The sequence below is a fragment of the Scardinius erythrophthalmus genome, assembly GCF_964197995.2.
Source record: "Scardinius erythrophthalmus genome assembly, chromosome: 1".
Taxonomy (NCBI): domain Eukaryota; kingdom Metazoa; phylum Chordata; class Actinopteri; order Cypriniformes; family Leuciscidae; genus Scardinius; species Scardinius erythrophthalmus.
In genome coordinates this window covers 30,609,589-30,625,255 of record NC_138221.1, presented here as the reverse complement: position 1 = coordinate 30,625,255, position 15,667 = coordinate 30,609,589, and the positions used below count along the sequence as shown (strand labels likewise).

At 39.8% G+C, this 15,667-nt stretch overlaps 1 protein-coding gene across 2 annotated transcripts in view; it reads right to left on the bottom strand.

Annotated features, from left to right (window-relative positions):
- Positions 1-15,667, bottom strand: part of LOC308704634 (uncharacterized protein) — a 53,403-nt gene that overhangs the window by 26,975 nt on the left and 10,761 nt on the right. The window contains exon 3 of one of the 2 annotated variants that reach the window (XM_081389076.1): positions 10,332-10,391. The exons of the other annotated variant lie outside the window; for it this stretch is intronic. Within the exon in view, the coding sequence (XP_081245202.1) occupies positions 10,332-10,391 (60 nt within the window). The remainder of the gene's footprint in view (positions 1-10,331; positions 10,392-15,667) is intronic. 2 annotated transcript variants of the gene reach the window in all.

Genomic DNA, 15,667 nt, shown 5'->3' with positions numbered 1-15,667 from the left:
GTTCTATTCTCTCTCTTCAGGATTAAGCAACCCCTCGAACGAGCCTTCTACATCTTCTACTTTGCCTACTCAGACGCCTTTTCAAGACGTTTCTGCACCAACGGTTTCCTCAAACTTCAACTTATCCACATCAGCTCCTGCTCAAAATTTTGGTAGGCGTTTTGTTTCACCAGCCGCCGTTACGGTGTCTCCTCACCTAAGAAACAACATTATCCAAGGTAAGGATGTTAATTTGGCTACTTTACTGCTTCCTTCACCCGCTGCCGACAGGAAAATAGTTGACTGTGGTGACGTGGCAGTTCTTCTTAAAACCTCTGATCCTCGCCTTCAACGCAATCTCTCATTTGGAGAATTTGTAATCGCTTTCAGCATCTACAGAGACATTTTGTGCCAGAGTTATCCAGAGAGAAGGGAAGAGCTACACAGCAAAATCCCCAGAGTAAAATTAACTCTGTTCAGAGAACATTTGGTCCCTCTCTACAGAGAGTTAAAATAACTCTGAATCAGAGTTAAAGTTAATGAGATACTTAAGTGATTAATTAAGTGATGATTGGGCATTAATGATGAACATCTGCTGTTAACAAGTTCTCAGCAGAGGAGGATTCAACAACTCCATAAACAGCATTACCAGCTTCACTTATTACTAACCAGGGGTGCGTTTCCCGAAAGCATCGTTGGCCAACTATGGTCGCAAGTTCATCGCAATGTCCATTGAACTCTATTGGTAACGACGGAACTTGCGACCATAGTTGGCCAACGATGCTTTCGGGAAACGCACCCCAGACTGACTTTATTTCTGTCAGACATCTACAGAAGGTCTTATTAAGAATTAACAGAGGTTTAGATGTTGATGATTTATTGAAAATGTATGATTACCATTATAGTGATGAGTGTTTCCTTCAGTTGGGCAGTTTGACTCTTCTTGCGAGTTTGTGGTTTTTGTAACAGCTTTTAACAAAACATGTAATTTGTTACAAAGAAAACCAAAAACAAAGATGAACAGGTGATATAGTGTTTAACAGCAGATAGTAAAAAAAATGCGCTTATATCGTCACTGTCCAAAAGTGGTCATTTGATGTTAATAGATTATATTCACTAACAATACTATCTTGCTACAGATTGGACATTTTGAATTTTTAAAATACATAACAGGGTTTTTCTTTTTTAAACAAAGACTTCAATAATCAGCTTATGAATCTCAACAATGGTGACATGCTTCATGCTGCAATGCATGCTGGGAGCCACAATAGTATAAAACTCATGGCTCCCAGGATGCATTGCGGCATGAAACATGTTACCATTGTTGAGATTCATAAGCTGATTCTTGATGTCTGTGTCTTAGAAAAAAAAAATCCCCTATTATGTATTTAAAAAAATTCAAAATGTCCAATTTGTGGCAAGAGAGTATTGTTAGTGAACATAATCTATTAACATCAAATGACCACTTTTGGACAGTGATGATATAAGCGCATCATTCTACTTTTTGTTGTTGAAAACTAGATCACCTGAACATCTTTGCATCTGGCATTCTTTGCAACAAATTACATGTTTTGGTAAAAGCTGTTACAAAAACCATAAACACTCAAAAATATAAGCTAGAGTCAAACTGCCCAACTAAAGGAAACATTCATCACGATAATGGTGATCATACATTTTCAATAAATCGTCAACATCTAAACCTCAATTCTCAATACGAACTTCTGTAGACGTGTGACAGAAATAAAGTCAGTCTGGTTAGTAATAAGTGAAGCTGGTAATGCTGTTTATGGAGTTGTTGAATCCTCCTCTGCTGAGAATTTGTTAACACCAGGTGTTCATCATTAATGCCCAATCATCACTTAATTAATCACTTAATTATCTCATTAACTTTTACTCTGTTTCAGAGTTATTTTAACTCTCTGTAGAGAGGGACCAAATGTTCTCTGAACAGAGTTAATTTTACTCTGGGGATTTTGCTGTGTAGATCTATACTTGTCAATGATTGCTGATTTTAGCCAAAGATATGGGGGCACGTTGTTTTACGAATATCACAAGTCCTTTTCTGCTAAATCAGCTTCCTTCATCGCACTCTTTAATTCAAGACTAGACTGGTCAGTTACAGACACTGAACTGCTCGTCCGGCACTTCGGCGGCCAAAAAATCTTGGCTTGTGCTATTTGCAGCGCGCACGGTCATTCGGCTTCATTTTGCCCCAAAGCATTCGCAAACAATGATCCGGCCACTGTCCGTGGTGCTGAAAACGTAAGAACCCCTTCAAGCAGCAGAGGGCCCCATATTCCACTTTTCAATGGTGTTCCTATATGTTCTCGATTTAATGAATCTGTTTGTACATATCCTAATTGTAAATTTGCTCACATTTGTAGTTCTTGCAAGGATCCGCACCCGAAATCTGTCTGTCCACGCCGGTACAGACCTGCATCCAAAGGGAAAGCCCCAATACAGAAAAAATTCTGAATAGTCACCCATCTACTCCTATCAATATCCCGAACCTTTCAAGTTACCTTTCTTCTCACCCTGATCCGGTTTTTGTGGATTATTTAATCACCGGCTTGTCCCAAGGGTTTCGGGTGGGAGTTCTTTCACACCTCTCTGCCTCTTTTGTTGCAAAAAATTTGCAATCAGCCAGAAATGAACCCGACGTGGTTTCAGCACTATTAGAGAAAGAGGTTAATAAAAGATATGTTATTGGCCCTTTCGCTTCTCCTCCTTTCTCTCCTTTTCGGATCAATTCTATCGGGATAGCAACGCGTAAATATTCTGGCAAAAAACGGCTCATATTTGACATGTCATCTCCTCATTCCTCTAACGTTGCAAGCGTTAATGAATGTATTCCTTTAACTCCTTTCTCTCTACACTATGCTTCGGTTGACAATGCAATTCAGTTAATCAAGTTAGCTGGCCAAGGTGCTTGGTTAGCTAAGGCTGACATTACAGACGCTTTCAAAACCATGCCAATCCACCCTTCTGACTGGCATCTTTTTGGAGTTAAATGGGCTTCAAAATTCTATTTCGCTGTAAGACTCACGTTCGGGTGTAGAAGTAGCCCTCACATATTTAACAGTCTCTCCGAAGCTTTGTGCTGGATCCTACTGAACGTCTGTAAACTTCCCTTCGTTTTGCATTTACTGGACGATTTTTTGTTGATCGATTTTCCAAACTCTCAATCTCCCACTCTCGACATTCTTAAACAAGTATTTAGTGATGTTGGCGTTCCCCTCTCTGCAGAAAAAACACTGGGCCCCTCTACTTTGCTCAAATTTCTAGGCATTTCTCTCGATACGGTCAAAATGCAAGCTTCTCTTCCTCACGAAAAACTCCTAAGGATCAGATCTTTTCTGGAACTTTTTTCCTCCTTACGTGTCGTTTCGAAACGTGACATACTTTCCCTGCTCGGCCATTTAAATTTCGCCATGAGTATAATTCCACAAGGAAGGGCTTTTATTTCTCGCTTGCTAACACTGGCTCATTCTACGCAAAACCTAAGTGATTCGATTCAGTTAGATGAAGGATGTTTGTCCGATATAAAATTTTGGACTCGCTTGATAAATGATTGGAACGGCATTTCTTTTTTTTATAATGATGCTTTCGAATCATCAGCAGATTTACATCTATTTACTGACGCTGCCCCGTCCATCGGATTCGGGGGTTTCTTTCAAGGTCAGTGGTTCGCAGAGAAATGGCCAATCGCATTTCCCGCATCTACTTCTGGCTCAGTATCTTCCGCGCTCTACGAGCTTTATCCACTCGTTATAGCAAGCGTAATTTGGGGTCCAGCGTGGTCAAGGAAACGTATTATGATGTTCTGCGATAACGAAGCCGTTGTTGCCATCATTAATAAAGGCAGATCATCTTGCCAGACGATTATGCCTTTTGTGAGACGCCTTATCTGGCAATCAGTCGCTTTCAATTTCATCATTAAGGCTGTTCATATACCCGGACATTCCAATGTTGTTGCTGACGCACTTTCTCGTTTTCGTTTTCAGACCTTCAGACGGCTTTGCCCTTCAGCCAATACGGACCCCACACCTTGCCCTCACCTATCGGCAGTAATGTTAAATTAAACGACTTAGTTACTTCAGCGAGACAATATATGTCTAAAGGAGTAGCTCCTTCTACCTTTAAAGCTTATACTTCCGCTTGGTCTTCTTTTTTAATGTTTTGCTTTTCTTTTCAGATTCCTTTATTTCCCATCTTGCTAACAACTGTCTGTTCCTTTCTCGTTTTTAATTTCGAAAAACGCAATCTTAAACCTTCTTCTATTCGCAGATTACTCGCAGGCATTCAATTCTACGCAAAATATTTTAATCCCTATTATCCAAGTCTTTTTTCTGCTACTTCTATTCGGCTTTTGCTCAAAGGTATAAGTAAATCCTCTAGTAATTCTCCAGACAAACGATTGCCAATTACTTTGCCCTTATTGCAAAGATTAATCACTTCATTACGTAACGGACTTTTTTCTACATATACTAATATTTTATTAGAAGCCGTGTTTCTAACTGCTTTTTACGGATTTATGCGTCCGGGGGAATTTACTTCAGCAACCAATCATTTCAATCCTGCCCATGGTCTTTCTTTTTCTGATTTACGCTTTTCACCTGATTTCTTTACACTTTTTCTCAAGCACTCTAAGAGTGATTCTGAAGGTTTTGGTGTTACTCTAACAATTTCTAAAATTAACAACAATTTCTGCCCCTTCTCATCTATGCTTAAATTTCTTAAAATTCGCCAGAGATCTTCAGAACTTTCCCCTCTATTTATCCTACTTAACGGAGCACCCCTTTCTAAAGCCTGGTTTAGGAATCACCTAGTTTCTGTCCTCAAAAGCTGCAGCCTATCTCCCTCCCAGTATACTGGGCATTCCTTCAGAATCGGGGCAGCAACTACAGCAGCTGAACGTGGCATATCTACTGCAGCCATCAAGATCCTGGGCAGATGGTCTTCCTCTGCATTCGAGTCATATATTAGACCTGATCCAAGAATCATCCTCGAAGCTCAGCAAGCTCTCCAATGATGGACCAGGTAAATTCCTACGCAACTACTGGTGGTGGTTTTAAAAAATAAATAAATAAAATTATATATGTGGTCTTTCAATCTGTGTGGCCCTGCGGCCTTGTCTCTGTGGTCTAGCAAACTGTGTGGCCCTGCGGCCTCGTCTCTGTGGTCTAGCTGACCGTGTGGCCCTGCGGCCTTGTCTCTGTGGTCTAGCAGACCGTGTGGCCCTGCGGCCTTGTCTCTGTGGTCTAGCAGACCGTGTGGCCCTGCGGCCTCGTCTCTGTGGTCTAGCAGACCGTGTGGCCCTGCGGCCTTGTCTCTGTGGTCTAGCAGACCGTGTGGCCCTGCGGCCTTGTCTCTGTGGTCTAGCAGACCGTGTGGCCCTGCGGCCTCGTCTCTGTGGTCTAACAGACCGTGTGGCCCTGCGGCCTTGTCTCTGTGGTCTAGCAGTCCGTGTGGCCCTGCGGCCTTCTCTCTGTGGTCTAACAGACCGTGTGGCCCTGCGGCCTTGTCTCTGTGGTCTAGCAGACCGTGTGGCCCTGCGGCCTTGTCCCTGTGGTCTAGTAGGCCATGTAGCCCTGCGGCTTTGTCTCTGTTTTATAAATAGCTATCAGCCACATGGCGTTCCATGTTCACGGTTATCAAGTTAACTCTTGTTCTTTTATTTTCTAGGAACTTCAGGACTCAAGACTGGTGGGTATACTTTATTTTTCGTTTTGGGGGTTTGGTAGGCTCCGTCCAGGTGGAAGCATTCTTCCACTTATTCTTTGGGGGTCGGCTGCGCCCCTGCCTTGATCTTCAGGCAGGATATGCAGAGTCCGGACCCTCAGATTACGAGCTACGGACGGGGCCTACGCCAAAGAACTTTATTGCTTGCTGGGTTGCTAATAAATGGTTAATTGTCACAGTATTTAGTCTCCCGAGTCTTTCTGGTAGAAATGAAAGCTCTAGCATTAAGTTCTGCCAGGAAGACTTAATTGTTACGTCACTCTACTTTTTATCTATCCAATCACATTCCAACACTTGTGGTATATAAGATCGGTACTTACTCATGTTTGAGTTCGCAGATGCTGACGCTTCAATTCACCACCATCCTCCCCACCTCCTCCAAATTGAATCCTTCCCTCATCCTCCTCACCACCACCACCAGGATGGTCCCTTCCATACCTCACGGGGGTCGGCTGCGCCCCTGCCTTGATCTTCAGGCAGGATATGCAGAGTCCGGACCCTCAGATTACGAGCTACGGACGGGGCCTACGCCAAAGAACTTTATTGCTTGCTGGGTTGCTAATAAATGGTTAATTGTCACAGTATTTAGTCTCCCGAGTCTTTCTGGTAGAACTAATGATAAACAATGCATCAGTTTTCTGGATATTCAGATATATAAAGATGGTACGATCTTAAAACGGATCTTTTTCGCAAGCCTACAGATCGCAACACTATATTGCATGAGGATAGTTTTCATCCCAGGCCGTTGGTCAAAAGCTTCCCAATCAGTCAGTTTAATCGTGTACGCAGAATATGCAGCGATAACACATCTTACTCAAAGCAAGCTGCGGACTTGACAAAAAGATTCCTCAACAGAGGGTACAACCAAGATTGGGTTGATTCAGCCAAAGAACGTTTTGATCAGATAACGCAAGACGAGTGCCTTCGATCAAATAAACGCACAAAAAACCCAAACAAGTCTCCTTTATGTTGTGTAAAATATTCTCCACTTGTGTCAGAATTTAGAAGATCCGTTTACAAACATTGGCACATTATTGATTCGGACCCTAAACTAATCAAAGTCTTCCCAGAAAAACCTAAGCTTATTTTTAAGCGTGCTTCTAACTTAAAAGATCATCTAGTTAAGAATGATATACGTCCACAACTTACAACGCCTTTTCCTAGCATGCCAGATTGTAATTATAGATGTGGCAGTTGTGCCCAGTGCTCGTACACGTACACGTATAAGTGTAAACATTTTAATCATCCACACACTGGTAAGACATTATCTATTCGCGGCACTATTACATGTAGCACCACACATGTTATTTATTTAATCAGTTGCCCATGTGGCTTATCATATGTTGGTAAAACAACGAGAGCGCTACAACTAGAATCAGTGAGCACAGAAGCACCATCAGAAAAGGAGATGAACGCACTCATTTTAAACTAGCTGGCCATAATGTCAGCGCCCTTAGATACATCGGGGTGGAGCGGGTCAATAAACCATTTAGAGGAGGAGATCAAGGTAAAAGGCTTCTCCAACTGGAAACTTTTTGGATTTACTAATTAAACACAATGTCTCCTTATGGTCTTAATGAAGATTTTGACATAAAGCCATTCTTATAATGTATGGCTTTGTCATGTATATGTCATAATATAATTTGTATTTATGTAGCCTATGTATGTGATTGTGGGTTTATATATATATATATATATATATATATATATATATATATATATATACACACATGACATGTATGTGAGTATTTACTGATCTTTTGTAGGTATTTTCCTGTTTCTGACTAAATTATATGCATATGTGGGTCTTTTTCTCCAAAAATCTTTTTTGGGTGTTAATTTGTATTTTTGGGGTTAACTTGTATATATGGAATTGTTTTCCTGTGTATGTTGATTGTTTTTTCCATGCAAGTGTTCTCTTAATTAAGTAATGAGTGGGGTTATTAGGCTTGTTCAGACCCAATTAAGCTAATTGTAATCACAGGGTGGGTCAGTTGATTGTAAGGCCTATATATCTCTGTATCAAATGTGTTTTACCATTTGCCTGAAGAAGACCCAGTAGGGTCGAAACGTTGCTTTTTTATTAAAATATGGGAGTAAGCAGTGTTGCGGCCATTTCAATCTTTTCGTAATGTGAAATAAACCAATCAGAGCGTCATCTCACATTCCCTTTAAGAGCAGGTGCGCTTGTTCTATAAAGGATTCCTATTATAACGGCGGATTTGCCAGACGCACGCCAGGAGCGGTTCACAGCCAAGGAGACCGACGTTCTTGTCAGGGCCGTAGAAGACGAAGAAGTGACATTGGGGACGGAGAACACGCCTAAATTAACTTCGGTTAAGCAGATCCTATCTATCGTAATGTATGATTTGCAAAAATGAAAACTGCTGCTTCTGTGTAGATGAGAGAATCAAAGTGTATGCGCGTTGTGCACACGCTACATTGATTATGGCCAAGCATGCGCCCTTAAATTAGCATATGAATAACGTGCAACATGCCACTGACTTTAAACTAGGTTTTTTCGGCAAGTGGCAGAATTGTTTTCTAAACCTGCAAAATAGCATGAGGGAACGTTTGCGCCGGAACACGCCTCCTCTTTGCGCTGAACCGCCCCGGCGGGGAGCGAAAGTGTATTTCTTAGTTAACCGACGTGCTTCTGTGGAGGGAAAAGTCTGTTGTGCGCGGGTGCAAAATAGGAATGATACATGCGTCAGTGTACAAAATCAATTGCGCTGGGTGCAAGATAGGGCCTACAGTGCCAAGACGTTTTCAGTTTAAGAACTGTTTTTCTTTTTTAGCTTAACTGTTGTTTATTATAACAGATGACATCATAAACAGCAGGAGATTTAATAGGCTACATACAAAATAATTATTTTAAACTGAATAATATTTTGTACTGTACAAAAAAAGGTTTTAAAAAAGTGAATGAAATAATTGTGTGTATTGTTATGAAAAATGCTCATAAATACAATTTTTTAATTTGATGAAATATGGGGAACACCTCAGTATGGGGAACACATTCACTATTAACTACAACCTTTGCCTCAAACTCCTAATTTACTGCTTATTAATAGTAAGTAAGGTCGTTTTTTTTTTTAGCGTTTAAGTTTAAGTTTAGGACTCTTCTGGTTAGTGTTCTTTGGTTACAGGAAAACTGATAAATAGGTTAGGTTTACATCCCTGTCAGCCATTTTGGAATTCTGGAAAGCTTATTTACTTAATACAGTTTAATGTTTTTTTAGGGCTAGGTAAAAAATATTGATTTTCGATTTTAATCAATTCTCATTTTTACGAACCGATATCGATTCCTAAATCCCAAGAATCGATTAGTCTATCCTGTTTTCAGTTGATGAATGAACAGAACATTGTAGCGCAGATCCATCCAATAAATCGCAATGATCTTTATGCTTTGTTACTTTTGATATGAAACAAAGTCTAAGGTTTGAAATTATGTCCATTTTATTACGAAATTCAAAAAATAAATACTGTTTTGGGGCTGTTTAATGTGGTGTGACAGAAGCACACAGTCGAACCGATCATCTCCTCTTTAATATCAGTGGCAGCACAAAATAAACATGAATGGACATCTGAAGGTATGTTAAAACATACAGTAAAACTCATCTAAACACGTAACATGTCTGATGTAATCGCTTAATTAGTGTTTCAACCACAGAAAGACGTCTTGTAAACAATGTCATGTAACATCACATTTACCTCAGAAAAAAAACATATTCCATCCCCCATCACACTCTAGGTGGATTGAAGACACCTTGTATTTCATCAAACTTAAAAAAAAAAAAAAAAAAAACTCTTCACCGAACATGATTACATGATTCTCTACAATTTGGAAGCCCTTTTTAGCATACATACAGACTCTGCAATCTTTAATATGTCTGATTAACATTTCCCATTCCAGCTAGTACTTTGTAATTTTACATTGATGTTTAGAATTCAGTTTTAAGTGCACTTAATACTTTGTTCTGTTCCATGGCCTGGTGCCTTGTCGTGGCGGAACAGCTTGTGAGTCCCAATGACACTGAGAGTTAAGCTGATGCGGGACCTTGTACCCCTGGTAGCTTCAAGTAAGCCAGCCAGGTCAAAGGCGAGAGACCAGACGAAACCCAGTCCACCCTGCTAGCCCGGCAGCAGGGTCTGGTATGCTGGTACGCTTTGTGTCACGGCACCTGAGTCAGTCTGTCTCAGCCGCCCGATGAGCAGAAGAGCACCTCACCAATGGTCACGGGGCAATCCACCTAATCAGCTGCTCACTGTGGGGCAACTACACCAACCGTCACACACCTGTGTTCCGTAGGAATCTGTAGCATTGAGTGCAGAGGTGGAAGTTTGACAAGGGCACACATCCTTTCACTTAATTTTTTTGCCCGGGCGCTTTCTACTCATCTCATCTCTCCATTATGACGTCTAACATTCAGCCTCCTCGACTGGCAACTCGGGAGCACTCTGTCCTTAAGAGTGCTGTTGTTGCTCTCAAGGTTTGCGTGTACGGCAGATGCGACCTGGTCGTCATCCTGCAACTGTCATATACACCTCCATCACATGCTGGAATGTGCGTTCTCTTGGTGTTAGTTCTGACACGGACTGCGTCTCACCTCGTAAATCAGAATTGGCACAGCAGCATTCAGGTGGCAGTAGGTTGTAGGGCTCACAATCTGTAAACGTGTATATAGTTTTATTTTAGAATACAATTTGAATTAACAAGATACTTGTTCCCTGTGTTGGCTTATTTATAAATACAATATGTTTGTATTTACATGTATAGAATCCATTTCTTATGCATGATCCATTTTAATGTACAGTATGTATGTGTGTATATATATATATTATAAATATAAATATAATGAAGACTTCAGATGTAAAAGCCTCTAAGTGCCAACTGAAATTTTCTTCTAGAATTATAATTTTTATCAGGCTTGTATATTTATGTTCAGTTATTTCACTAATGGTAATGAAAAGGAGCTATTGCCATTAAAATTAAATGTACAATTGGCATTAAAATTCAATAAAAATGTATCTATATTGATTAATTCATTGATGGTAATTAGGGATGGGCATGATTAATCGACGATCGATAATTGATCGTTAAGAATTTTGTCGATCACGTTAATTTGTTATCGATTAATCTAATGCATTTTTTATCTAATGCAGGTTGCATTGCGTAGTGTGAGTCTTGAAGCAATTAAATGAATTTCACTGTGTGGCAGCAATTAAACATTTTACCACCCGGGGGCAATATTTGAAACCATACTCGGTTATCTGTGATCTTCCGTTTTGATTTCAAAATAATCATGAAGAGGTCACGGCGAAGTGTGGCTTGGGACCATTTTGATTTAAAAAGCGAAATAGTTCACTGCAAACATTGCGATGCAAGCTATAAGTACAACACGGCCACGACTCAGATGATGTACCACTTAAATAAAGTGCATCCGTCCCTGGTCGGTGGCGGTGCATCTCAAGTTCAACCTAGCATCAAGTCGGCGTTAGCACGGACTCGGAGCTGTGATGCACAACGAGCAGAGAAAATTACCCAAGGGATCTGCAAGTTCATTGAGATGGATATTCTGCCCTTAAGTATTGTTGAGGGCAATGGTTTTCGAGAACTGATACATTTATTGGAACCAGCATATCAAATTAGTAGACTAGACTGGTAAAAACTCACTACGAAGAACGAAAGCAGCAGCTGTTAAAATAATTGAGCAAAGCTGAGAGAGTTGCTCTAACTACAGACTGCTGGACCGCTTTAAAGGAGAAGTTCACTTTTAAAAAAACTTTTGCTGATAATTTACTCACCCCCATGTCATCCAAGATGTCCATGTCTTTCTTTCTTCAGTCGAAAAGAAATTAAGGTTTTTGATGAAAACATTCCAGGATTTTTCCACATATTATGGATTCCAATGGGACCCAAACGGTTCAAGGTCCAAATGACAGTTTCAGTGCAACTTCAAAGGGCTTTAAACGATACCAGACGATCAATAAGGGTCTTATCTAGCAAAACGATCAGTCATTTTAAAAATAAATAAAAAATATTAAGTTTTATAAGCACAAATGTTCGCCTTGCTCTGTTCTGTGATGCGCGTTCGTGACGTCACGTAATACGCAATTACGTTGATAAGGTCACGCTTGAAAAATTTCTGTCCTGAAGAAAATGTTATTTTTCACGAAATGGGCATTAGAGCAAGGAGAACATTTGTGCTTATAAAACTTAAACTTTTTTATTTATTTTTGAAATGACCGATCGTTTTGCTAGATAAGACCCTTATTCATCGTCTGGTATTGTTTAAAGCTCTTTGAAGCTGCACTGAAACTGTCATTTGGACCTTGAACCGTTTGGGTCCCATTGGAATCCATTAGGGCTGGGCGATTTAAATCGCGATATTGTTATGCGCATCTCGTCAGTAAAGCCGGTTCCTTGATTAGTAGTAAATCACCATCACCTGCTTTCAGATGAAGCGGCATTTAGGGCTGAGGAGATAATTAAGTGATTAATTTAGTGATGATTGAGCATTATTGAAGACACCTGATGTTAACAAGCAGAATCACTGAAGAAGAAAATCACAAATTGTAAGTTACCATTGTGGTGATGGGTGTTTGCTTTAGTTGGGCTCTAGACCATTATATGATTAATTAAATACTTACTGTTGTTTGTCTGCTGTTAATGTTTTATAACAATTAACTGAACAAAGTAAAGTGTTATCATATACTGTTGGTTATGTTTTGACATAATCATGCTGTGATCTGAAAAATGAAACATATTAAAATAGTTTGGTTTAACTTGTTAGCTGCAGTTTAGTGATTCTTCAGCCTATGATTATCAGTACTTTACTTATAATTCAAAATATTTAATAAACATTGTTCTGATCAAAAAGACATTCAGACATATTCATTTAAAACACAGATATCAATAGTCAGCCTGTGAATCTCAACTATGGTGACAATAATAAAGCATGTTGCAGTGGCTGCCACCAATCACAACTCATTAATGGCTCCCATCATGCATTGCGGTATGAATACATTATGATCTGAATTGTCTATGTAATTTACTTTTCCTCATTGAATATTCTGCTCCTCACCATTGTTGAGATGCATAGACTGAATCTTGACATCTGTGTGTGCCTAAAAGAATGATTTTTTTTTTAAACTTTTAAGAAATCCTTTATATTATAACAAAAATTCTGGCCATTTATTCAGATTCACAGTTATGCAGTAACCAACAACATAAATCGAAGTCAGAAAGAAGGATTTTAATGAGTTCAGTGATCAAGTTCAAATGATGATTGTCATAATATAACCAACACCATCAGATCACTTTTTATTATTTGTTCAACGGGTAGTTTTAACTCAGATACAACCACCAATCAAAATCTAAAGTACATAAAAAAAGGGTCAGAGCCCAACTAAAGCAACTACCCATCACAATAATGGTAACTTACAATTTGCGATTTTCTCCTTCAGCGATTCTACTTGTTAACATCAGGTGTCTTCAATAATGTTCAATCATCACTAAATTAATCACTTAGTTATCTCATTAACTTAAACACTCTTGAGTGTGGACTCATACACTCCCAGGAGTGTTAATTTAACACCGCTAATTTACTGGAGGTTTTGCTGTGTACAAAGAGCCGTAGTTAACTGACAAGCTGAGCCATATCGCATTAAATATCGCTGGCGATACGTCCGCGATATTCATGTGATTTGGCTCAGCTTGTCAGTTAACTACGGCTCTTTGTAGTAAATGCCGCTCCATCTGAAAGCAGGTGATGGTGATTTACTACTAATCAAGGAACCGGCTTTACTGATGAGATGCGCATAACAATATCGCGATTTAAATCGCCCAGCCCTAGAATCCATAATATGTGGGAAAATCCTGGAATGTTTTCATCAAAAACCTTAATTTCTTTTCGACTGAAGAAAGAAAGACATGGACAACTTGGATGACATGGGGGTGAGTAAATTATCAGCATAAAGTTTTTTTAAAAGTGAACTTCTCCTTTAACAGCTGAGAGCTACATCACCATAACCTGCCACTACATCAGTGATGACTGGCAAATGAACTCAGCGGTCCTGCTCACAGAAAGTCTGCCAGGCCGGCATACAGCTGACCACCTCGCTGAGAAAATGAATGGAGCTGTAGAGCAGTGGGGACTTGAAGGCCGAGTTATTGCATGCGTTCATGACAATGCGGCCAATATTGTAGCTGCCAACAGTCCCACCAGAGTGCCCTTGATTTCCGTTGCATGCTTTGCACACACCCTCCAGTTGGCCATAAATGACGGATTTGCACTGTATCTTTATCGGGTAATATCAGCGGCTAGTAAACTCGTTAGCCACTTTAATCACAGCACTACAGCAACCAAAGCGCTGCAAAAGAAACAGGAGCAAATGGGCCTCGCAACTCACCGGCTTATCCAGTCGTGTAAAACACGGTGGAACTCCGTGTGCGAGATGTTTGATCGGCTGGTGGAGCAGCGGTGGGCTGTTGTTGCTGTGCTGTCGGACCGAACCGTGACCAAGCTTCAAGATGCCAGGATCCTGGAGTTGAAGGATGAGTACTGGCAGCTGATGGAGGACACACAGCCCGTGCTTGTCAGCACTTAAATGTGCCACCACGGTTATGTCTGCAGAGAAAGACGTCTCCATCTCGAACACTTATCCCGTCATCTTCGGCCTCATCAATATCCACCTCATGCACAGCAAAATCCCCAGAGTAAAATTAACTCTGTTCAGAGAACATTTGGTCCCTCTCTACAGAGAGTTAAAATAACTCTGAAACAGAGTAAAAGTTAATGAGATAATTAAGTGATTAATTAAGTGATGATTGGGCATTAATGATGAACACCTGGTGTTAACAAGTTCTCAGCAGAGGAGGATTCAACAACTCCATAAACAGCATTACCAGCTTCACTTATTACTAACCAGACTGACTTTATTTCTGTCACACGTCTACAGAAGTTCGTATTGAGAATTGAGGTTTAGATGTTGACGATTTATTGAAAATGTATGATCACCATTATCGTGATGAATGTTTCCTTTAGTTGGGCAGTTTGACTCTAGCTTATATTTTTGAGTGTTTATGGTTTTTGTAACAGCTTTTACCAAAACATGTAATTTGTTGCAAAGAATGCCAGATGCAAAGATGTTCAGGTGATCTAGTTTTCAACAACAAAAAGTAGAATGATGCGCTTATATCATCACTGTCCAAAAGTGGTCATTTGATGTTAATAGATTATGTTCACTAACAATACTCTCTTGCCACAAATTGGACATTTTGAATTTTTTTAAATACATAATAGGGGATTTTTTTTTTCTAAGACACAGACATCAAGAATCAGCTTATGAATCTCAACAATGGTAACATGTTTCATGCCGCAATGCATCCTGGGAGCCATGAGTTTTATACTATTGTGGCTCCCAGCATGCATTGCAGCATGAAGCATGTCACCATTGTTGAGATTCATAAGCTGATTATTGATGTCTTTGTTTAAAAAAAAGAAAAACCCTGTTATGTATTTTAAAAATTCAAAATGTCCAATCTGTAGCAAGATAGTATTGTTAGTGAATATAATCTATTAACATCAAATGACCACTTTTGGACAGTGACGATATAAGCGCATTTTTTTTACTATCTGCTGTTAAACACTATATCACCTGTTCATCTTTGTTTTTGGTTTTCTTTGTAACAAATTACATGTTTTGTTAAAAGCTGTTACAAAAACCACAAACTCGCAAGAAGAGTCAAACTGCCCAACTGAAGGAAACACTCATCACTATAATGGTAATCATACATTTTCAATAAATCATCAACATCTAAACCTCTGTTAATTCTTAATAAGACCTTCTGTAGATGTCTGACAGAAATAAAGTCAGTCTGGGGTGCGTTTCCCGAAAGCATCGTTGGCCAACTATGGTCGCAAGTTCCGTCGTTACCAAT